This window comes from Vombatus ursinus, unplaced genomic scaffold (assembly GCF_900497805.2).
Source record: "Vombatus ursinus unplaced genomic scaffold, bare-nosed wombat genome assembly UNPS02014798.1, whole genome shotgun sequence".
Taxonomy (NCBI): domain Eukaryota; kingdom Metazoa; phylum Chordata; class Mammalia; order Diprotodontia; family Vombatidae; genus Vombatus; species Vombatus ursinus.
Window position 1 is genome coordinate 36,568,161 of NW_020954576.1, and position 24,652 is coordinate 36,592,812.

The 24,652-nt window shown below is 37.0% G+C and overlaps 1 protein-coding gene across 1 annotated transcript in view; it reads left to right on the forward strand.

The window, feature by feature from the left end:
• The window catches only part of USH2A (usherin), a 944,914-nt gene that overhangs the window by 862,887 nt on the left and 57,375 nt on the right, over nt 1-24,652 (forward strand). Inside the window, exons 61-63 of the mRNA XM_027871555.1 lie at nt 5,996-6,223; nt 7,729-9,245; nt 19,420-19,741. Coding sequence (XP_027727356.1) covers nt 5,996-6,223; nt 7,729-9,245; nt 19,420-19,741 — 2,067 coding nt within the window. The remainder of the gene's footprint in view (nt 1-5,995; nt 6,224-7,728; nt 9,246-19,419; nt 19,742-24,652) is intronic.

Below are 24,652 nucleotides of genomic sequence, written 5' to 3' on the forward strand. Positions count from 1 at the left end.
TTTAAACATTTGTTCACTGAGTCTGCCTGAGCAGCCTTTTATTGACACCTACAGATCAATGCTAATTTTTGATCATTTTCAACCTACAAAAACCTCTTGACCCCACGGCCACCTTTGGGGCACTTCAAGTCATCAAAAGCAATCAGAGCAGATGATGTAAAATTGTCAGACTGCTTAAGACTCCGAGTAGTCACTGCTGTCCCCAGGAGCAGGACTGGGAGGTTAGGAGATAGGCCCAAGTTGCCAGCAGAGTCCCTCCCTGGCACACAGTTTACCATATCCTGATGCCTTTGTACTTCATGAAAATGATAAGTTGATTTGATCCCCTACCTCATTTGACTCTTGTGTCTAGAAGTTCAAAACAGGACCAAATGAAAAGAAGGCTAAGCTTGGCGAAGAGATTAAATTGATGAAAACGAAGTGGTCCCAGCTTATTAAAGTAATACCACCTTTTTTCCTTTTTGATCATTATTTTCTAGTGACTATCCTCTGATGGACTGTCAAACAAATGTGACAGCTTAGGTTAACAGTGAACTGTATTTTGTCTCAGAACAAAAAAAAAAACAGAATAAAAAGACAGGATGGGCAAAGAAAGAAAAGTAGGACAAGTATAAAATGATAGACTAGAGGGTAATAAGACAAGGAAGAAAGAATATTGCACATGAGAAAATTGAAAAGGTGATGGAAGAAGGAGAGGGAGGTAAAGCAGAGACAAATAACAGTCATAGAGAGGAAGAAAAGACGTTGGAGGGACACTAGAGTATGAAAATCATCATGGTAGAAAATAATATTTTAAAAAAATCAGGAGGGATAAATATAAACTTTTATTTTATCATAATTTCCAGGAAAGGGGGGAGGGAAGGAGAGATGCAGAATATCATCACTGTAAAAGAAAGGCCATGATGATACTTTTATGGACTAAATGCTGGGTCAATTTTAAGAGGAAAATCAATCAGTTAAAGGAATCAATCAGTCAAACACAGTTATCTGATGTGATATAGATGAAGTAACCAGTTGTGAAATGGATTTTTTTTCCTACTTTTCAGCTAGCCTTTTTTTGGCATTTTGTAAAAACCAGCCTAATTCAGTTCTAAATAAAACCTCCTCTTCTCTTATGTTGGGATTATGTCAAGAGTTCCATTTACATGGGATGCTTTATTACCTTTAAAACATACTCTGGCAAGATATGTCTTTGTAATTCTTTTTTTTTTACAAAGTTGCCACTAACCTGCATTTCACATGCAATTGGCTAAAAAAAACACAAACAAAGCTATTACTTAAGTGTAAAACTTAAAATTGTTCATGTGGAAGGGATGATCCTTTATCAAAAGAATGTTTTGTGTAACTTTCAAGAAATAAACATTTTCTTTCAAGAATTGTTTTTTTCTTAATTTACATTTTGAATTTTGAAAAGTTTTATTTTAAAATCACAATAGCCCCATAAAAATCAAAATCAACAGATGATCTGATATCGATTGCATTTTATGCCAACATAATTTCAGCGCCATAACTCAATGCCAGACAAGAACTTAAACTTGAGTTCTGTAGAGTAACTTGCAGTTCATAATTTTGCAGGAGGTGGTGTGTAAGCTTGGGGCCAGGGCAGTTGGAATGCTCCTACCTTCAAGGATCTAAGCCATAAATGTTTATTAAAAGAATCTATAATGAAATCAGTTTTGTTATTTTTTTAATGGTTGCCTTGAGTATGTTGGAAGAGTGAATGCAGGCTGTTAATCACTAAGTACTCATGTTACAAAAAGTGTTTGATAGTATTGCCATCTAGGGGCTGAATGAAATTCTCAGCCCAGAAATAAAATGTAATTGAGCAGGTGCTGCTATTGACAATATACATATGTTTTTGCTTTATAGCCCACATGCTTTTCATGTTTCTTATGACAAAAGATATCTCTAAATGTCCCCTAACAGCCAGCCCTTTTTTTATATATAATCTGTTAGAGGTGATTGCTATTTGTATCAGAGCTTATGCTTTTTTGGCACCAATTACTGAATAGTCCTAACAAAGAATTATACTTTTTTGCATTATTAATCTTGCCCATGTTTGCCCTGTTTCACAGAAAACGAATCGTTTATCAGAAAAGTATGTTTGTAATCGGGACTTGTGGCATCTTCACATTTAATATTCATTATGGTCATTCCAGCTCTGTGCTGTATTTATCTAAAAGACCAATCCAGTGTTGTGGAGAAATAACTATTTAAATATTTATCATCTAACTTTTAATATTTAAAAAAAGAGAAATTAATATTTCTGTAAAATTTGTTGCAGAGTCTGGTTGCTTAGCAAATGTTTAAATATTAAAGAATTCTAGGGGTTGGCATTTAACAGTTTAATCAGACTTATTGAAACAGGGAAATTGGCTTCACAAATTTTTGCTACATAAAGAAAATTGTATTTTTCTCTACCTGTGTTTAATAGTTAAATAAGAAACATGAACACAATAATTCAAACCCTTAACTAAGTGTGTAGAAATGGTATTCTGTAGTTTTGCCTAAATCATCCTGGTGGAAAAATGGTTCACTTTGCTTTGATGTACCTTTTATTATAAATCATTTTGACAAATTGTTATACTACATATCTCTAAGCTAAGGAGAATTACCTTAAGGTAAAATATAGACACACATATTTTTAGCCAGATGTTGCTCCTATTTAAAGCTGTAACTAGCAGTGACTGTGCCTGTGGCAAAATGAGGGTGCAGTTGCATTGGAAAGGAGTTGCTTCTTGAGGGAGTCCATCCCTCACTTCCATGGCAGTTGAGGGGCAAGGTATGCCCGAGGAGAGGGGTATTACAGTGACAGGAGGCAAAGTGGCTAGGACTATGAGGTGGGGTATGGAGCTGCCAGTCACCAAAGGAGGAAGTCTGCCCTCCAAAGTAGGAAGAAGCCCATTCATCTTGACATCCTATGACAAAGCCCCGTTTGCCCCTACACTGTTACCCAATACTATAAAAGAAAGCCCTCCTCCCCAAAACGAGGGACAATTGATGATCCCCGATTGGCAAACAGAAAATTCCAGAAATCTCAAATTAATCTCACATATCATAATTGTGTATACCGTTAACTTAGTTATAACTCATTCTCAAGTACCCTTTCTGGAACTATACATATGTGTGCATAAATATATACACATACACATGTGTGTGTGTGTATATATGTATATACACATATGTAACATGCATGCATAGACCTGTAAGTGAAAACTGATACGTTTGTGATAGCCTGCCAATTACTTGACTCTTCCATTTAAATATCATCAGTTATCTTGACTTCCTATAAAAGCATATGGCAGGCCTCAGACCAGACACTTGACACTAGCTGTGTGACCCTGGACAAGTCACTTAACCCTGAATGCCTCACCAAAAAAAAAAAAAAAAAAAAAAGCATTTGGCAGAAGTTCATGGACAATGTTAGTATACCACCGCCAACCTCCTGTGTAGAGGACAGGGCTGATTTCTCTTCTGAACAGGAAAAAGAAAAAAGAAAAAGGGCCAAGCTAGTCTGTCAGCTCTCTCCTATACACCATAGAGAAAAGTGCCACCTTTGATGAGATTCCTTCTGAGCTTCAATCAGCCAATTATTGTGAAGTTACTGAAAAACAACCAAGAGATCTGTGTCCTTTAACCAAGGCATGAGTATCTATGTGCATATATTATAGGAGGGGAAGATATGTGCATTTTGATAGTGGGAAACTCATAGACCCTCCTCACCAGTATATGAATGAATGAATTAATTGATTAATTAAAAAGCATTTGTTAAGTGATTACTATTTGTAAAGAAATGTGCTAAGCACTGAGGTTATAAATAGAAAAGCAAGCCAGCCCCTGCTCTCAAGGAGCTCGTACACTAATAGGGAAGACAACACATATTAGAGGTTTAGGTGATAAGTCAGATGGAAAGACAAAAGGGTCCTTAGGGCCCAGAGACAAAGTGGACTGTATCTTCTTTAATGTCATTTCAAATGATAAAAATAAAATCATATCTCTTTCTGATGTTGAACCATTTGAAAGTGCTGAGGACTTTGATGGGCAGAACTTTCTTTTCCAGGTTTTCAGCCTCTGTGGCTAATGAAAAGTCAGGCCTGCAGCATCTGAAGAGGAAGTTAAAAAGTCATACTTCCACCAGGGCTGCTCCCCTGGGTAATGGCTGGTAGTGGGGAAAGAGAGGAAGGGAGAGATTGCTATTCCCGGAACTCTTAGGCATACCTGATGAAAGCAGGTAGAATAAGGTAGGAGACAGTGGGCCTCTTCTCTACTTGCCCATTAAATTTGAACTCTTTGAGGACAGGAAGACAGTGGGTTTTTTGTTTGTTTGTTTATTGATGTTATTGTTGTTTTACCTTTTTTGTGTACCTGACATAGTGTAAGATTTCAGTAGGAAAGTTAGATCCCAAAGGACCTAAATTTGGGAGGAGCTGAATCCAAGGTCATGACTAGAGTTTGGAGTTTTTCCTCTTGCAGTGGAAGTTTTTGAGATTTATTAAAGAGGAAAAAGTTTGAGGGGAGAAGAAAATAGTGGGTTCTTCACAGGATACATGGAGCAGCAGCAGTATGACTATAGCAGCTAATGGCAGAGACATCTGCAGGCTTTTCCTCAAAAAAAAGGGGGGGGGGCAGGAAGGGAGGTCAAAGCCCTCCTGTGAGACCACTAGAAATGAAAGCTAGAAAGAGGTAGGAAATACACTTTTTTTTTTTTAATGTGAGGAATCTCACAGGTGTCTGGAGAACTGAGAGAGGAAGAACCAGTATTTCTTATCCCATCCCCTCTCAGGTGGGTGTGATTGGCACCTGATTCTAATCATGATCTTTTATTCTGTTAAAGACTTTATCTGACTGATTCAGTCTAATTTCTCATTAACACCTGTGATTGCCCCTTTCCTTGTATTTCCTTGTGCTCCATGTTTGTGGCATGAGGGTGCAACCTAGCTATAGAAGCCACATAGGAGAGAGTGACCTTTCCCAGTACAAGGTTAGAATCTCAGCCCATTGTTAGAGAATGTTCACTTTCTAATCAGGTTAAGGGGGACAAATAATCACAAGTCATTCATATATTTCATAACTATACTTGCAAGGGCAAACTTACTAGGAATTGGGGGCCTTTTAAAATCTACTTCGTCAGACATAAGCCTAATGTAGGGTTATGTTTTATGCTTATTGTTTAGCACAGAGCTTTACACACAGTAAATGCTTAATAAATGGTTATTGACTGACTGCAGGGACCAGAATGGAAGAAGGCCCAATAGTCTGGAGGGGCACTACCATTCCCAGGGCTCTTGGGTTCTGGATCATAATCCAGCTGTCTCTACCAGGAAAGTTCCAGCAGGATCAGGCAGTCCAAGAGGTAGCAATGGTTTGGCTCATCTGGCACATACTACCTTCTGTCTCTCTCAAAATGATGCTTCAAGTAGGCTAAATTGCTTGATGTGCCAGTAACAGTTGATCAAAGTTATTGTTGGCTTTGGGAGTTGTGATGGTGGACCCATCTACACAGGGTTTGATTCCCCTGGGTGGTGGCTACCATGGGCTAGGCTACAAGCAAATAGAATCATCTCTACTTGTTCTTTTGCCTATAATTTAGATGTTTGAAGAAAATTGAGGGATACTCTTGGTATATCCCTAACTTATAAGGATGACCAGTATTCTACATGCTTACAAAATTCACCTTGAAACCACAGTCAAAGTTGTGAATACTGGACTGAATTAGCTATTGTTCTAATATAGCACTTTACTTGAATTTCTGTCTTGTAAGTTTTTTTTTAAAGGCAAGATCCTTGTTTACTCTATACTCTCTATACACCCTGTATCACACAGCCTTCTATCATATCCACAAGGGATGCTCAGTAAACATTGCTTCTTAATGATAATGAAATGACTACCGTTCCCTTGTGTGCTTTTGCTAGATGATATCAGTTAGTGAATGACCTTCAGATAATGATCCCCAGTTTCCAAAAGGAGCATCATTAATTATTTGTTTCCATTCCAGGGAACAAGGCACCAGGCCCACCTTTTTGGGTTAGAACCATTCACAACCTATCACATTGGCATTGTGGCTATCAACCATGCAGGAGAAGTGTCAAGTGCATGGACCCCAATCCGCACCTTAGAATCTTCCCCAAGTGGGCTGAGCAACTTTACAGTGGAAAGGAAAGAGAATGGGCATGCCTTGTTACTTCAGTGGTCAGAGCCTATTAGAACCAATGGTGTTATCAAGGTACAATTTTCTCACAGAACCACATTAGTTAATATTGAAATGAATAACCATAACTCATGTATTTAGCACTTTATTTTTTTTATTTTATTTTTTTTTTACCAACACTACAGGGAAGATAGCATAAGTATTATTTCCCCTATTTTACAGATAAGGAAATGCTTAGAGAGCCTAAATGGTTTATCTGTGGTCAACTAGTAAGAGTCAGAGTCAAGGTTAGAACCCAAGCTCTCCTGTGTCCATGTATTTTCACTATGCCCCACTTCCTCTCAGGATACCATTCTAAGATGACACCTTATATCATGAACTGATAACTGTGGGAGTAACTCTTTCATCATATGCTGTTTTCCCCTGCTAGCTTCTCAGGGCATACCACTATTCTCTCTAGGGCTACTTAGCTATAGAAGAGAGAGAAAAACATCCTGGATCCCCCTTCACATTTACCTATTCAAGACCTGGCTAATACATACTTCTAGAAGAAATTGCATTTTAGCCATTAAAAATGTAAACATGACTGTTGCATACTACCCCTCTTTGTTGCATCCATGAGAAGTGGCATAGCAGAGTTAGATACCAAGATTCTACCTCCCAGAGATTTCTTTGAGATGATGGGCTTGGGGTGATAGGTACTGCTCACTTTCAGAAGAATGAGAGGTGACAGCTAGGTGGTACAGTGGATAGAGCTCCTGCCTTGGAGTCAGGAGGACCTGAATTCAAATCCAACCTCAGACACTTGACGCTTACTACCTGTGTGACCCTGGGCAAGTCACTTAACCCCCAATTGCTTCACCAAAAAAGCAAAAAAAAAAAAAAAAAAAAGGAATGAGATGAACCAGAAGGGTGCAGATGCACTTTGGTCCTGTGTTTATGAAGGAAAGAAATATTTTTTAAGCAACTACTTTGTGCCTAGCATTGTGCTAATTGTGTTCTAGCACTTTACAAATATATTATTTGGTCCTCATAATAACTCTGAGTGGTAGGTATTTTTATTATTATCCCCATTTTACAATCGAAGAAACTGAGACAGATGTTGGGTGACTTATCCAGGGTCACACAGCTAGTAAGTGTCAAAGACTGCATTTGAACTCAGGTCTTCCTGATTCCAGGTCCAGCACTCTATCCACTGTATGCAGTTAAGAAAAGCTGATTCATAATTTTCCATTCGCTGATTATTGGGTGTATCTCAAATGAAGCTTTGGGTCAGAGAATCAGACTTCATACTTTTTTTTTTTGCTTTTAGGTCATCAAATAGTGTTTTGAGTGCTATTTCAGGGATTGTTCATTATTTTATTTTTTTTAAATCATTGTTCCTCCCTTTAGAGAGCTTACTTTCTATATAGACGTTGCTGATCATTCCCACTTATGAAAAGATTTAATCTACCCCCTAGGCCACCAGTCAAATGTCAGAATGAGAAAAGAGAACAAAGGCAAAGGATTTTTAAAAAAAGACACAACAACAAATCATTTGTATATTTTACAATTGCTCTCTTATTCTTATCTCCCTACAGGCATATAATATCTTCAGTGAGGGTAACCTGGAATATACTGGCTTGTCTCGTCAGTTTCTTTTCAGACGCCTTGAACCTTTCTCTCTCTACATATTGACCCTGGAGGCCTGCACCATGGCAGGCTGCACTCTCTCTGCACCTCAGTGTCTCTGGACAGCTGAAGCCCCTCCTACCTCTCAGTTGGCTCCCACAATCCAGTCTGTGGGGGCAGCAAGCATTGAGCTGAGTTGGTCTGAGCCAATTAATCCAAATGGAAAAATAATTCACTATGAAGTGATTCACAGAAGCTTCAAGGGAAATGCTGGGGGGAACAGGACAACTCAAGCAGATGAGAAAATTGTTTTCACAGAGTATAACACTGAAAAGAATACATTTGTGTATAATGACAAAGGTTTACAACCTTGGACTTGGTATGAATATAGAATCCGTACTTGGAATTCAGCTGGTCACACTGATAGCCCTTGGTCTGTGGGGAAGACAAAACAAGCCCCACCAGAGGGTCTTTCGCCACCTGATTTGGTCTTTGAATCTTTAAACCCTCTGAGACTGATGATTTCTTGGGTCCCTCCAGAACAGCCTAATGGGATCATCCATTCCTATAGACTTCAAAGAAATGAAGTACTCTATCCTTTCAATTTTGATGCTGAGACTTTTAATTATACTGATGATGAATTGCTTCCTTACTCTGAGTATAGCTATGCAGTGATAGCTTGCACAGCTGAAGGCTGCTCATCTAGTCAAGCCTCCACCATCCAAACTCCAGAGGCAGCCCCAACTCTAGTCAATCCACCCTCTCTTTGGGCTCTCAGTGCCACTCAGATAAATGTGTCTTGGTCACCTCCTCCAATCCCCAATGGAGAAATCATCAAATACTTCCTGAGGTTTGATGGCAAAGAATACCATGCTGGCAACAAATTGTCTGGGGTGGTTTCCCACCTGCAGCCACATACTGAGTATGATTTCATATTAACAGCCTGTACTAATGGAGGCTGCACATCTAGTGAGGCCAAATCTGCCAGGACAATGGAGGCTCCACCAAAAAATATGGACCCCCCAAAGTTACAAGCCACAGGCTCAGAGTCAGTAGAAATTACCTGGCAAGCTCCTGCTGATCCAAATGGGCAAATAATAAGTTATGAGGTTAGGAGAGATAGAGAGATTGTCTACACTGGTCTAGAAACTCGCTACCATGATTTTGAACTTTCCTCAGGCAAGGAGTATGGATACACAGTGACTGCCAGTAATAGCCAAGGCAGCACCTCTAGTCCACTGGTTAAAGTCAGAACAAACCCTTCTGCACCATCTGGGATGGCACCTCCAGAGCTACAGGCATGGAATTCTCAAGAGATTGAAGTAACTTGGAATCCTCCTGTAAAGACAAATGGTGATATCATTAACTATACCCTCCAAGTAAGGGATCCCATTGAAACAGAGGCAAAAGTCATACACATGAACATGACTCACAATTCTTTTGCTAGAAGGTCATTCGTAGTAACCCAATTAAAACCCTATCACAGGTAGGTATCCTGTTTTTTGTTTCTTGAATTGTTGTTGTTCAGTTGCTCAGTGTTGTCTGATTCTTTACGACCCCATGGACTATATAGCCCACCAGACTCTTCTATCCTCGAGTATCTCCCAAAGTCTGTCCAAGTTCATGTTCATTGTTTCCATCACACTTACCTATCCATCTCATCCTCATTATATGGCCAAAGTTTTCAGGTTTCAGCTTCAGTATTTCACCTTCTAATGAATAGTCTGAATTAATTGCTATAAATAATGGCTGATTTGATCTCCTTGCTGTCCAAGAGACTCTCAAAAGACTTCTCCAGCACCACAATTTGAAAGCATTGATTGTGTGGCACTCAACTTTCCTTATAGCCCAATTATCACAGTCATACATTATTTCTTGAGTAGCGTACCAAAAAGACTTGGTTAAGAAATGAATGATAGGGTGTCCAGCCAGGTTCAGTGATAAATGTACTAGTGTATGGAAGGAGTTGAATTTCAATTCAGTAATTGCACTAGTTTGGGGTTTGTTTTTTTGGGGGGGGCATTGTTTGTTTATGTGCAATTGTATGCTAAGTACAGGTGCCACATAGCTGACTTCAGAAGACTAAAACTTAAATATAGCATCTTCCTCTTTTGTTTTCCTTGAGGCAGCTAGATGGTGACACAGAAAGAGAACTGGAACTGGGTTCAGTTAAATTAACACTCGGTTAACAAGTTAAGATCTATCGTCAGACACTTACTAGCTGTGTGATCCTATAAAGTCACTTAAATTTCTGTCTGCCTCAGTTTCCTCAACTGTAAAATGAGGAAAGTAATAGTACCTACCTCCCAGTGTTATTGTAAGGATCAAACAAGATATTAATAAATTATTTAGCACAGTGCCTGACACATAGTAGGTGCTTAACAAATGCTAGAGTCCTGAGGTCCTTCAATGTTGTTCTCCTTTCATAATACTACAATTGTATGAATTATTTTCTGGTTTGTTCATCTGCTCCTCTGGCTTTGACTTCTTTAGAATAATTTAATAATGGTATCATTGGATCAAGTGGTAGGTACAGTTCAGTGTTTTGGGGAATGTGTTTCCAAATTGTTTTCCAAGAAGGGTTAGATAGACAAAGAGCTCCATTATCAGTTCTTGTTCTTCTATAGCCCCTCCAAACAATAACTGTTTCATCTTTTGTCATTATAATCAACCTGTTGGTTGTGAGGTGGAACCTCAGTGTTATTTTAATTTGCATTTTTAATAATTAATGATTTAGAGCATTCTTTGATATTGTTGTTGATTGTTTGCTTTCCTTAATTTGAAAACTGCCTTTTTTATCTATTAGTGAATGGCTTTTTCTCAAATACTTGTATCAATTCTTTATGTATCTTTTTTAGTTGCTATTGATAACATTAATTACTTTTTACTTCATTTTAAAATTTCTTTTATTTTTCTCAATTATGTGTAAAACCAATTTTTAACATTCTTTTTTGAAAATTTTGACTTCCAAATCCTCCCTCCCTCTCTCCCTCTCTCTCTCCCTCTCTTCCTCTCTCTCTCTCTCTCTCTCTCTCCCCCCCTCCCTCCCTCTCCCTCCCTTCCTCCTTCCCTTCCTCTCCCTCCTCCCTTCCCTTTTCTTGAAAAGGCAAGCAATTTGTTGTAGTTATATATATGCAGTCATGTAAAACATATTTCCTTATTAGCCATATTGCAAAAGAAAACACACCAAAGAAAGACCCAAGAAAAATAATTTTTTAAATTACGCTTTAGTTTGTATTCAAACTACATTAGTTATTTCTCGGAAAGTGGATACCATTTTTCATCATAAGTCCTTTGGAATTGTCTTGAATCATTGTCTTGATCAGAGTAGCTAAGTCTTTAACAGTTGATCATGCTTACAATACTGTCTTTATTGTGTACACTGTTCTCCTGGTTCTGTTCACTTCACTTTTCATCAGTTTATATAAGTCTTCCCAGGTTTTTCTGAAACAATTCTGCTCATCATTTATTATAGCACAATAGCATTCCATCACAATTATATACCACAACTTGTTCAGCCATTCCCCAGTTGATGGACATTCCCTCAATTTCCAATTCTTTGCCACCACTAAAAGAGCTGCTATAAATATTTTATAAATATAAGTCCTTTTCCTTTCTCTATGGCCTTTTAATGACACAGAACCATTAAGGACATTGCTGGGTCAAAGGATAAGAACAGTTTTATAGTCCTTTGGGCATAGTTCCAAATTGCTCTCCAGAGTGGTTGAATTATTTCACGATTCCAACAGTGTATTAGTGTCTCAATTTTTCCACATCCCTTCCAACATTTGTCATTTTCCTTTTCTGTGATCTTAGGCAATCTGATAGGTGTGAGATAGTACTTCAGAGTTGTTTTAATTTGCATTTCTCTAATCAATAGCGATTTAAAGCATTTTTATATAGCTATGGATAGTCTTGATTTCTTCTGAAAGCTGCCTGTTCGTTTCCATTGATCATTTATGAATTGGGGAATGATCCATATTCTTATAATTTGACTCAATTCCCTTTATATTTGAGAAAAAAAAACCTTTATCAGAAAAACTTGCTATAAATTTCCTCCCCTCCCCAGTTTTCTGCTTTCCTTCTAATCTTGGCTGCCTTGGTTTTGTTTTCACATTTTTTTTGGTTGATTTCCTTGATATTCTTGACCTTTTGCTCTTCCAGGTTAATTTTATTATCTTTTCTAGCTCTATAAAATAATTTTGGTAGTTTGATTAGCATGTCATGGTAAATTAATTTAGGTAGAATTTTCATTTTTATTATATTGGCTCTGCCTACCCATGAGCAATTAATATTCCTCCATTTGTTTGGATCTGACTTTAATGGTGTGAAAAGTGTTTTGTAATTGTGTTCATATAGTTCCTGGATTTGTCTTGGCATGTCAAGTCCCAAGAATCACCTGCAGTTATTTTAACTAGAATTTATCTTTCTATCTCCTCCTGTTGAGTTTTGTTGGTAGTTTAGAGAAATGCTGATGATTTATGTGGATTTATTTTATATTCTGCAACTTTACTGAAGTTCTTCATTGTTTCAGGCAGTTGTCAGTTGACTTTCTAGGATTCTCTAAGTATACCATCATATCATCTGCAAAAAAGTGATAGTTTTGTTTCCTCATTGCCAATTCTGTTTCCTTCATTTTTTTTCTTCTCTTATTGCTATGCTACCATTTCTAGCACAATATTTAACAATAGTGGTTGAAATAGGCATCCCTGCTTCACCCCTGATCTTATTGGGAAGGCTTATAGCTTATCCACATTACAGATAATGCTTGCTCATGGTTTTAAATAGATATTACTTATCATTTTAAGGAAAGCTCCATATGCTTTCTAGTGTTTTTAATAGGAATGAGTGTTGTATTTTGTCCAAAGCTTTTTCTGCATCTGTGGAGTTAATCATATGATTTTTTTGGTATTGTTATTGATATGATGTCAATTATAGTGATAGTTTTCCTAGAATTGAACCACTGAATTCCTGGTATAAATCCTACCTTGGCACAGTATATAATCTTTGTAATATATTGCTGTAATCTCCTTGCTAGTATTTTATTTATAATTTTTGCATCAATATTCATTATGGAAATTGGTCTATAGTTTTCTTTCTCTGTTTTTGTTCTTCCTGGTTTATGTATTAGCACCATATTTGCATCATAAAAGGAATTTGGTGGGATTCCTTCTTTGCCTATTTTCCCAAATAGTTTATATAGTATTAGAATTAATTGTTTTTTTTAAATGCTTGGGAAATTCACTTATGAATCTGTATGGCCAGAGCATCTTTTTTCTTAGGGAGGTCATTGATGGCTTGTTCAATTTGTTTTTCTAAGATAGGATTATTTAAGTATTATTTTTAATTGATCATTTCTATAACTTGTTGCTTGACATACTCATTCTTTAGCATTAGATTATTTTGTTTCCAATTAATTTTAAATCTATGTTTCCATGGCCCTTTATTGAATATAATTTTGTTGCATTGTGATCTGAAAACAGTTTATTTACTATTTCTGCTTTTCTGGGTTTGATTGAGAGGTTTTTATGCCCTAATACACGGCCAATTTTTGGGAAGGTGCCATGTGCAGCTGAGAAAAAGGTATATTCTTTTCTATTCCCATTCAATTTTGTCTAGAGCTTTATCATATCTAACTTTTCTAGAATTTTATTCACCTCTTTAATTTTATCTTGTTTATTTTTTTGGTTAGATTTACCTAGTTCTGAGAGAGGAAAGTTGAGGTCCCCCACTAGTATAATTTTATTGTCTATTTCTTCCTGTAACTCATTTAACTTTTCTTTTAGGAATTTTGAATGCTATACTATTTAGTGCAGATATGTTTACTATTGATATTATTTTATTGTCTATGGTACCTTTTTAGCATAATGTATTTTCCCTGCTTATCTCTTTTAATTAGATCTATTTTTGCTTTTGCTTTGTCTAAGATCATGAGTGGTTCCCACCCCCCCTTTTTTACTTCAACCAAAGCATAATAGATTCTGCTCCAGCAGAATCTTATTTATTATTTCTGTATAGTTTATGAATATCAAACCTTTATCATAGATATTTGCTTCAAAGATGTTTTCCCTTTTCCATCCCAAAGATGTCCATTTTTCTTTTAAATCTAGGAGTATTGATTGTGGCTTAAGTAAAATTCTTAAAATGTTACACAATGAAAATTTTTCATTTTATCTTCTATATTCACTGTTACCCCTTGTTTAGCTAAGAATACTCCCCATTCGCTAGTGTATTGAAAGAAAGTTTCCTCATAGGAGTAGGATTTTTGCAAAAGTGATTTTGTGAGTCCAACTTTTAAGGAATTGTTGACATGCTACATGATCTTACTAGGAGATGAGTAAAGGAATGGAGCTAGTTTTCCTAAGCCTAATCACTCCTATAAGTCTGAAGTCTCTGGCAAATGTTTGATTTTCTTCATTGAGTGGCTAGATGATACAGCATCAGCCCAAGAGTCCAAAGGACCTGAGTTTAAATCTAGTGTCAGATACTTAATAGATGTATGACCCTGGGCCGTTAGGATCCCATTTGCCTCAGTTCTTCACCTGTAAAATGAGCTAAAGAAGGAAATGGCAAACTACTCTAGTATATTTGCCAAGAAAACCCCAAATGGGGTCACAACTAAAAATTATTGAACACCACCACCATATGAGGTAATTAGAATAAGTATGAAGGTAAACATTTTAAGGTTTTGTATTTAAACTTTAAAAATTAAGTTTAATTTGAACAAGAATTACATTTCAGAATTATGCTGGCTTATTCAGGGAATATTAGCTCTGAGGGGCTTTCCATACAATCATGGCATCTCAGACTAGCAAAGGATCTCAGATACCACCTAGTCTAACACATCCCTGAAGCAGAAATTCCCTCCTTAATTTGATAGACATTAGAGATGAACAGCTAGCTATCTATTAAAGTAACCGATTCCGCTTTTAGTCAGCTCTAATTGTTTGGAAGTTTTCTTTTTTCCTATATTGAATTGAAATCTGTCTCTCTGAAACTTATACCCTTTGTTCCTAGTTCTGGCCTCTGGAGCCAAGCAAAACAAATCTAATCCCTTTACATAGCTCTTAAAATATATTTAAAGATAGCAGTCATCTTCTCAAATCTTTTCTGTTTCAGGCTTCTTCAACTGAATACCCTGGTCCTTCAATTGATCCTCGTGTAGCATGCTTCCAAGTCCCCACACTATCACAGTTTGTTTCCTCTGAATAGTGTTCAATCATTTGATGTCCCCACCACCACTACCACCAAATGTAATGCCTAAAACTAAGTATGAAACTCCTAACTTGTTCCTAACAGGGCAGAGTTCAGTGGAGTTGTCCCCTAGAAAACATATGAGTGTCCACATTCTGGGCCCCATGCTTCTGTTAAAGCAATCTAAGATCACATTAGTGCTTTTGACTTCCATTTCACACTAGCAACTCATACTGTTTCCATACCATTAAAATATCCTGTTCCTTTTGACATATAACTATTTTTAGCCGTGTGTTTCTCATCTTGTGTTTATATAGCTATTTTTAACCCATGTGCAGAATTTGTATTCATCCATTATTTCATCTTATTATATTTCTTGAGTGTGCTGCAGCCAGCCTGAGCTAGCTCATGATAGATGATTTTTAAATTTTCAGTGTGAGCATTTATAGCTTGGAAATCAACAAATGTTACAAATTAGGGCTTGACATATTGTTTTGTTTCTTGTCTATACTTAATAAAATGATGGAGAAAATGTTACTTGTGCAGTTTAAACTGGAAAGGGTGTCATGTGTACCTTATTTTTTTTTCATTTGGAAAGACAGTTGTTAAACATTTGCCAGTCCATCACTAGGATTCCAGCCTGTAGAGATCTCTTTGGATATTAAATATCTTTCCTAGTGGGAGAAAAAAGTGACCGCACAGCCCTCCCTCACTTCAATCCAATTCATTTGCACGTCATGGCATTACCTCCCTGATGTCATGGTAAACAACAACAACAACGACAAACAACAACAACCTTTCCTAGCTGTGTGTCATCTAGAAATTTAAAGGTCTAACTCCCTTTCCTGGGAGAATGAAGCTTCCCCTCACCATAATCCCTTAAAACCCTATCCTGAGCATAATTTATTTCGAGACGTATGCATATTACATATCTAGGACCATGACTTCTTTTTTGTCCTTTTATTCAAAATAAGTTTTTATTGATGCCTTTTATTTTTTCTTACATCACCAAAGCTTCCCTCAGTATCCTTCTCCTTTTTCTCTAAGAAATCCATCTTGTATATAAAATAGTGTTTTAAAGGCAAAAAAAGAAGAGGGGAAAATCAGCATGACTGATCAACACATTGAAAAAAGTCTGAAAATTATTTGCAATGGTCAACATTTGTAAATTTCCCAACTCTGCAAAGGGGTTAGGATAAGGTCATGCTTGTTCTTTATAATTCTGCAACATTCACTTGATAATATGTATGGTTCTCTCCACATACATTGTTGTTTTCATTGTGTATGTTGTTGTCTTGGCTCTGTGTTACACTGCATCAGTTCATGAAGATCTTTTCCATACTTTTTTTCTATCCACCACATTCATTATTTCTTATAGCAGTTCACACTCTACTTATGATTTCTTAAAAAAAATTGTACCACTTCATTTGTTCTGGTTTCCTGGAGCCTCTCTATCTATGCTATCCAACCCTCTATGCTGAGTGTAGCACACACAGCACAAAGGAAAATTAGCTCTAGTCCCTATTCCCATGTCATAAATAAGAGCTTAGCAGTTACCCCACCTACAATTTAAACAATCTACATCCCCAGAGAGAAGAATAGTAAATAGAATTTTATGCTTAAAATTTAGTAAAGTGAACAGAACCACTTAAAAAAATTAAAGGTTGAAATTGTGTTGATTTCCAATCACCTCAAGTAAAATTCAGCTATTATAGTAATCTAGTGATGTGTAGATTAGACACCTACTATAATTATCTCTGATATATAGTGCTGTTTAAATGAAACATTCATGGTCTTTTGCACCTAATTGTGACAATTATTTAGGACTCTATTAAATATTAAACAGTAATTAGAACTTCTTCAGGTATCTTCCAAAGATGCTTCCAATGTTTTGTGGCTTAGCTTTTGTCTGCTTCAGATTCAGGGGATTCAAAGTCTCATCTCAGTTCAAGAATTAGGCAATAGAGTTGGAAGACAAATTTTGGGGGGAAAAAAATTAAATCCCATGGGAATCAGTCTGGGGCAGTGGAATTGAGAGCTGTTCTTAGAGTCAGGAAAATTTGGAATTTAATTCCCATATCTAACTCATACTGACTATATATCCCTTAACAAGTCCCTAAACATCTTGGTGTCCTAGGCAAGTCTCTAAGTTGCAGAGAAGGTGTAGATTTGTATTAAGTAGACAGAGTATCTTACCAGGAGCTTTCTAAACCACTAAAGTCACTGATCTACTAAAAACAAAAAAAAAAAAAGAAAAAAAGCATCCCACATCTAGATATAAATGATTTGGGTATCCTATTTGTTTTTGAATTATCCATGCTAATCATTAGCCTCATTAATACAGATAGATAAGTCAACTGCATTGTGATTTTAGATACTATTCTCAGTTGACCAAGTGATTCATGGTGTTTTCTTTTTTGTGCCTCCAAAACTGCACACTCCAAAACCCTGGGACACACATTTGCTTTCTAGGAATCTTTCAAAAAAAAAAAAAAGGCTTTGTAGAAGGTAGGATTTGAACTGGGTCCTGAAGGAAGTTAGGGAAATCAAGAAGGATTAGGTCAGATGAGGGAGTGAAAGAAAGAGGTGGATCAGGAGGAGAGGAGGAAGGGAAGGAAACTTATATGAAGAGGCAGAAAAGAAAACAGGAATAAAAAGGATGAAAAAGAAAGTATAGGAAAAAAGATAAGGGAGATGGTTCCTGCGAAGAAAACTCTTTGCAAACATTAAAGCACCGTATAAATGCTAGCTGTCACCATCATTATTATTAATTCTAATCCATTAAACATTTATTAAGGAACTACTATGAGTTAGGCACTGTGCTAAACACTGGGGAGACAATTAATATGAAGAAAGATAGCCCCTACCCTCAAAGAGCTTACAATCTAGAAAGGGGAACAACTTAGAAAAGGAGGCAGGAAAGGGAATGGGGAGGGGACAGGGAAGAACACTAGGGTGTAGCCAGTGCAGCCTCTATAAAGGAACGAATTGGGAGGAGTTTGGTACTCCTCCCTCCAGCCTTCTGATCAGAGCGGGGAGAAGACTGAGAGAAGTGGTGTCAGTCAAGACCAGAATTAGCAGCATGGAGGTGAATTTAGAAGTGATGAGCTTATATTGGGAGGGGTGTCTTAAAACCAGGCAAGGCAGCAGAAGGAAAATGAAATGAGGTAATAATAATTGTTATCTTTTATGCAGAGCACATTATCTCATATGATTCATACCACAAACATGGTGCTTTAGTAGAATGAATTCTGATCTAGAGTCAAAGAACCTCAGCTGAAATCCTGCCTTGGTCATTTACTTTTGTTTGACTTTGGGCAAGTCATTTCATCCCTCTAGGTCTGTTTTTCCTTCTGTGAAATTAGATTATCTCTATAGCCTTCATGCTCCAGGCAATTATGAAGATGAAGAAATTGGGTTCACAAAAATTAGATGGTTTGCCTGTGGTCACAAAACTAGTAAATGTTAGAAGGATTCTGGGGTTCAGAAGCAGGCCTCTTCCAGATCCATATCCAGTCATCTTTCCACTATACTATAATCAGTGCCTCTTGGGGAGAAAAAGACATAAAAGAAAGAAAAGAAAATATGTGGCCAGAAGTTGCCCAGCAAAGAAAAAAGAAAGAGAAAGAAAGAAAATGTCAGGAAAAGGAGCAAAAGTATTTTAAAAGATGAAAGGGAGAAAGAAAAGAGGGCATTAGGTGGAGGGACAACAAAACAGGAAAAGCATCAGAAATAAAGAAATCGTTCATACTTGAAGCTAAGGACATAAATACCAACAAAATCATGGTTGTCAGCAGAAAAAAAAAAGTCTCCCACGTGTGAATAAACCTTTCCAAGTGGCAGAAAACTAGTTATAAGACAAAAAAATAATTGATTGGTTGAGTTTAACTGGAAGGCGATAAGGTGTCTCCATGATTGATAATCTAGTATGTGGCTGGGTCAACTTTGTCCCAAAAGGTCTTAGTGTGGGTGTAAGAGGGCTTAGTTTAAGATGTTCAGTATCAGGTGAGGGGATTTATTACCACTGAGGCCTTAGCTCCATGATGTTCCTTCATGACCTGAGCATATTCCTGGTGAATCATTTAGCCTTAGCCATAGAAACCTGAGCCCAAAGCTTCAGAAATTGTCATATCCTCCACAACACCTCAGACTTTATTGCTTTGCTATGACATTCACTTTAAAATTCTATCCTGTACAGTCCGTGAATCCTTGGACTAGACTAAAATTTGAGAGGTCATCTGATCCATCCCCCTGTACCTAACAACGCAGATAGATGAAAATCTATTTGTCTTGAAAATCAGTAGGAAGATATATTTCATAGGACCTTCTTAAAAAGGGGGGGGGGGGAGAGGCTTTCTTGTTCACAGAAAAGACCTGAGGATAGATAAATAAGAATAGTTTTTTATTTTCACTTTCTCCATAAGATTCTGCTATTATTAACTGAATATTGATCTATATTCCCAAAGGTATGAGATACGAATTCAAGGCTGCACGTTGCTGGGATGTGCTTCAAGTGACTGGACGTCTATACAAACCCTTGAAACTTCACCACTGATGCAACCTCCGCCACTCTTAGAGGTGCAAATGAGTCCAAGAGAATTCCAGCCCAAAATTTCTCTTCAGTGGACTGGGCCACTTCAGCCAAATGGGAAAATTCTATATTATGAATTGTATAGAAGACAAATAACAGCTTTGCCTGGAAAATCAAGTCCAATTCTAATGTACAATGGAACCTTAACCTCATTTATAGATTCTGAGCTTTTGCCTTTTACAGAGTATGAGTATCAGGTAAGAAATTTAACTTGTCTGCAGTACAGAAGTGGGATTCAATGCATATTGCAGTGTTCACTTATAAAACCTACTTGTATTTTACAGTTGTTTTGTCTGGGTTTAGGATTTTAAGGTAATGTATAAATGTTTATGCATAGGGCAGACAAGAAAACAAAGATCATATGCACTTATACTCTTACCTTTCTCATCACTGGATCATAATCTTTAATTGTATCTAAAAGATTTAACCCAAGGATATTTATTACATGAAAAGATTTTATCATTTTTTTTCTTTCTACTTATTTATGCCTTCTGGAGATCGGTCAAGAATCACTGATTAAAGTGATTTTTGGCTTAATTGGAAACTCCAATTTAGTTGAAAATACATGTTAAATATATAAAGATATGTATATATTTATATATCCACACACATACTACTATACATACATACATATACACACACAGTTGCCTCAAAAATGAAGAGAATTGTATTCACAGTTTATGCAACTGTAAGGGGTATTGAAAGAATGGACACCAAGTCATTCACTAAATCCCTGAAATTCAGGGGTACCCCTGGATGCTTGAAAGGGGACAGGGACTTTTGTCATTTTTCATATTTGTGCATCACTAGCCACAATCATGGTATCTTGCACACAGTAGGATTTTAATACATGTTCATTCAGTTGCATTTCAGGGAAATACTTTCCATCACACGTGCCATAGATTGTCAACAAAATAGTCTCAAGAAAGATATAGATAAATTCATGAATAATAATTACATAATGAGATATGGTTGTCTAAAGATATTACAGGTATATATCTAACCTGCTGAGATTCATGTAACAAACCATGCATATCCACAAAATGGCCCTTACTTTTACTATTAGAAATAGACTACAGAACAAAATGGACCATTGGCCTCACCGAATATAATTTTTATATTCCTGTATTTAACTAGTAGTATAATTAACTAGAAATGAAGAGTGATTTGACAAGTCAGATTTCATCCAGAAAAGAAAGGGTAAACAGAATGGTGAGAGGACTCAGAATGATTGCATACCTGGATCAGTTGAAGGAACAGGGATTTTTAGCCTGGAGAAGGTAAGGGCATAAAAAAAACATGAAGCATTTAAGGATCATCTTGTGAAAAAGAGATTATCTTTGTTAGGCCAGAAAGACCAAAACCAGGAGCACATTGCAGAAAAGTAGATTTACTCTTGGTAAAAGAAAAGTTTCCTAGCAAAACTCCCCAAAAGTGAACCTCCTTAGGAAGGAATGAGTTTCTTCTCATCACTAAAGATCTTCAAGCCCAGACTGAATGACTGGTTTCTAAGGATAACATAGAGGGGATCCATGTTCAGCTCTAGGTTGTGCTGAATGATCTCTGAGATTCCTTCCAACTCTAAGAGTCTGTGGTACCGTTACGGTGATAATTTCGTGAAAAGCCATCCATTATCTCTCATTTGTTCCCTCTAGTGAACAAAAGCACACTGTTGAGGGAGCTTGATAGGGCCAGAGTGAAATGCTTGCTCTAAAATAGAGCAAATCTTTACATATTAAATCAATGGCTCTGATCTCACTGGCATCATGCCAAGAAGTCCTTATATGAGCTAAAGTCTGATTGTATTCTTTGTATGTGAAAGTTTTCTAAGGAATGGTAAATATGAGGAAAAAAACAATAAAAATAAATATAGTTTGATTAATGAGGTAGCAAAAAGATTTCAGATTATATCTGTCTTTTGTAGAAATGATCCATTCAGTGGGCAGCTAGGTAACACAGTGGATAGAGCACCAGCCCTGGATTCAGGAGGACCTGAGTTCAAATCCGACCTCAGACACATAACACTTACTAGCTGTGTGACCCTGGCCAAGTCACTTAACCCCATTGCCTAGCCAAAAAAAAAGAAAAAGAAATGATCCATTCAACTCTGGTATCATATTCCTTCCCCCATTCTATTTCCATCTTGCCCAGGCTCCCACAGCTAGAATATGTTTCAGGCCAGATTTGAACTCAGCTCTTCCTGACTCCAGGCAAGGTACTCTATCCCCTGTACTACCTAACTTTGCCCTAAATGTCATTTTAGGGCAATCTTTTTTTAACTTGGACTTGTAATGTTACTAAGTAAATTCCTGACAAGGAAACTTCATCAATTCAAATTGGCATCTCTTCTGCAATGTATAGGCTTAGAGAGTTGATGAGGGCACTGAGAGCTTAAATGGCTTGTCTGATGTCACATAGAAAGTATCAGCATATAAAGCACGCCTTAGAACCATATCATTCTGACTGGGAAGTCAGCTCTCTCTCTCCGTCCACTACCCCATGCTGCGTATCAGATACCTTAATACTTTAGCTTTAATTATTTTTTTCTATCTAGGATAGAGATCTATGATAATAAGACACAGGACAGATAAATTTTGATGGGCAGGAAGGAGCTTGGAAAGGTCATAAGCACGAGTTACTGTGTGGGAGTAACAGTCAGTACAAATGCATTAAACATATTGAAAATGACTGGACAGTGGGAATGGTATGCAGGATGAAAGAATAACGAAGAAATCTTCCTCTGTTGTTTACCATTATGTCTTAATTAATTTTTTTCCATTTGATTTATGGTTCATGGTCTAGTCAACAGTCAATAAATATTTATTAAGTACCTGCTCTGCACCAGGCATTGTACTACACACAGGGGATACAAATAAGAAAAAGAAAGACAGTTCCCACCCTCTAGGAGTTTACAATCTAATAAGAGAAAACAATACACAAAAGGAAGGGGAGCACCATAGAGTACCCAGCACGGGGGCATGAGATTTGTGGAGTCAAAACCAAATAGAGCCACTGATGGGCGATAATGAGTTAGCTGGAAAATTCAGAGCCCTTTATAAAGGGAAACTTTGGGAGGTTTATTGCTCTTTCCATCAGCCCTCCAATCAGAGGGCAGAGTCAAATGAGGCTGCCACAGAGGTGTTGAGTATCAAAGCTAAATCAATCTCCATGATGATGAAATTTGAGATGTTGAGTTTGTCCTGTTCACAGAGTACAAACCAGACAGAGCAACTGATGAGAAAAGAAGAGATTAGTTGGTCTATTACAGGACTTCTTAAATTTTTTCCACTTGTGACCACTTGTTTTGAGTGTTCCTTAGTGTTGCACGGCCTGAGGGTATGCACTGTGCAAACTGCACATGCTTTGTGTTCAGGACCAAGACTGCAGTGAAGTTGTGGATGCAACACCACAAGTACTGCCAGAAACACCTTAAATCCATTAAGTGTTTGATTTTTAATTAATTTTTGGTCATTGTGCATTCAGAAAGGTTTTTACTGTTGACAAATTTTTCATGACCCTATATGGGGTTGCAACCCACAATTTAAGAAGTGCTATTTAGAAGAGAATATATGAATGAGAACTCAGGATATATTTTTATAATCATGGTTATTCAAAATATTCTTTACTGAATATTAATGATTTTACCAACTTTATCTACCTCACTTCACAACTGCCCTGTTGACCAGCCTTTTTGACAGAGATAAGTAAGACCTTGCCATTCCTTTTAATTATCAGCAACTATCTTAATGCAGATATTTTTCATGCTTGCTCAACAATTGGGTTTGATACTAAAGTGCTATTGCTCCTCCAAGGTAAGCTTCTTGAGAGCAGGGACTGCGTTTTTGCTCATGCTTAATGCTCATTGAATTAAATTCTTGAATAACACCCTAGATAATTCTATGACTGCCTAAAATAGTGAATGTAGTTTTTATATATGCCTAGGGAATAATGACGGAAGTAGATTATATAATGGGAGAATCTGTCTAATTAAATCCTAGGGTGGTGGTATCAAGTCTGTATTATATGTTTAAGATTGTTATCATTATTCTGGGTTGCTTAGGCTTAAATTGTCATCACCAACTGATCAATCTACTGGTGATAAAGCTCTCTGTACTTAGCTGGGCTGATCTTGAGAAAGAAGACCCATTCTATTGCTAGGGCCATGTTAGAAGTCTTTCTAGCATGATGCCAGACAGAAATTACAGTTCACAGTCAGTAGCACTCAAAAACTCAGGGCATCCTCCATGACACAATGAGATATCGACTAGAAAGAATGAAAGATGACAAGTAGACAACCTGTGTGCTCTACTGGTAGCCTTCCAATATTATGAGAAGGTAAGGAAGGTTGACAATAGATTGGATGGACCTTTGGCTGCCGTCGGAATCCTTGGAAGCAACTTTTAAAGACATGAGACCACAGACCCTTTTGAGTACTTAAGTATCACTAACGTACTTGCTCTGTTATCTAAATCCTTATTTCTTTTCACAAAGACTTACTACACCTATTCAAATAATTTAAAAAAAAAGAACAAAAGACCATATAATATGACTTGTGGGCCTCAAGGAATAGGTTTGAAATCTCTTTCCTCCAGTTCTAGTAAGGATATTTTAGGACCTTATATTATAATTATTCACATTGGTCCTTCCAGGGGCAAGGATTCTTAACTTGGAATTCATAGACACTGAAGAGGTCTGCGTATAGATTTCAGGGGGTTTGTGTGCTTGGATGAAGAAAAAAAAATCTTAAGTTCAGGCGAAAAATAGCTGGCCTGAATTATTCAGATGATTGTCTCAACGGAGCTCCATGGTTATAAAGACTAGATTGTTTTTAGTTGTTGAGAATAACATTTAGTACTTGTTATGCCTTGTTCTTATTCCTCGCAACATAGCCCCAAACTTCATAATTCCAGACTTCCAAGAAAAGTAGAACAGCAAAAGCCCATGGATGTCTCTAAGCAATAGGTTATCAATTAGATGTGCTCCAATTAAAGAAAATCAAAATGGTATATGGCAATTCAGAATAAATTTTTTAAAAAAACAGAAAATTAGGGAGTCATTATTCATAGTACTTAAAGATTCTTTGCTCTGTAAAGGGTTTTTCTACAAAG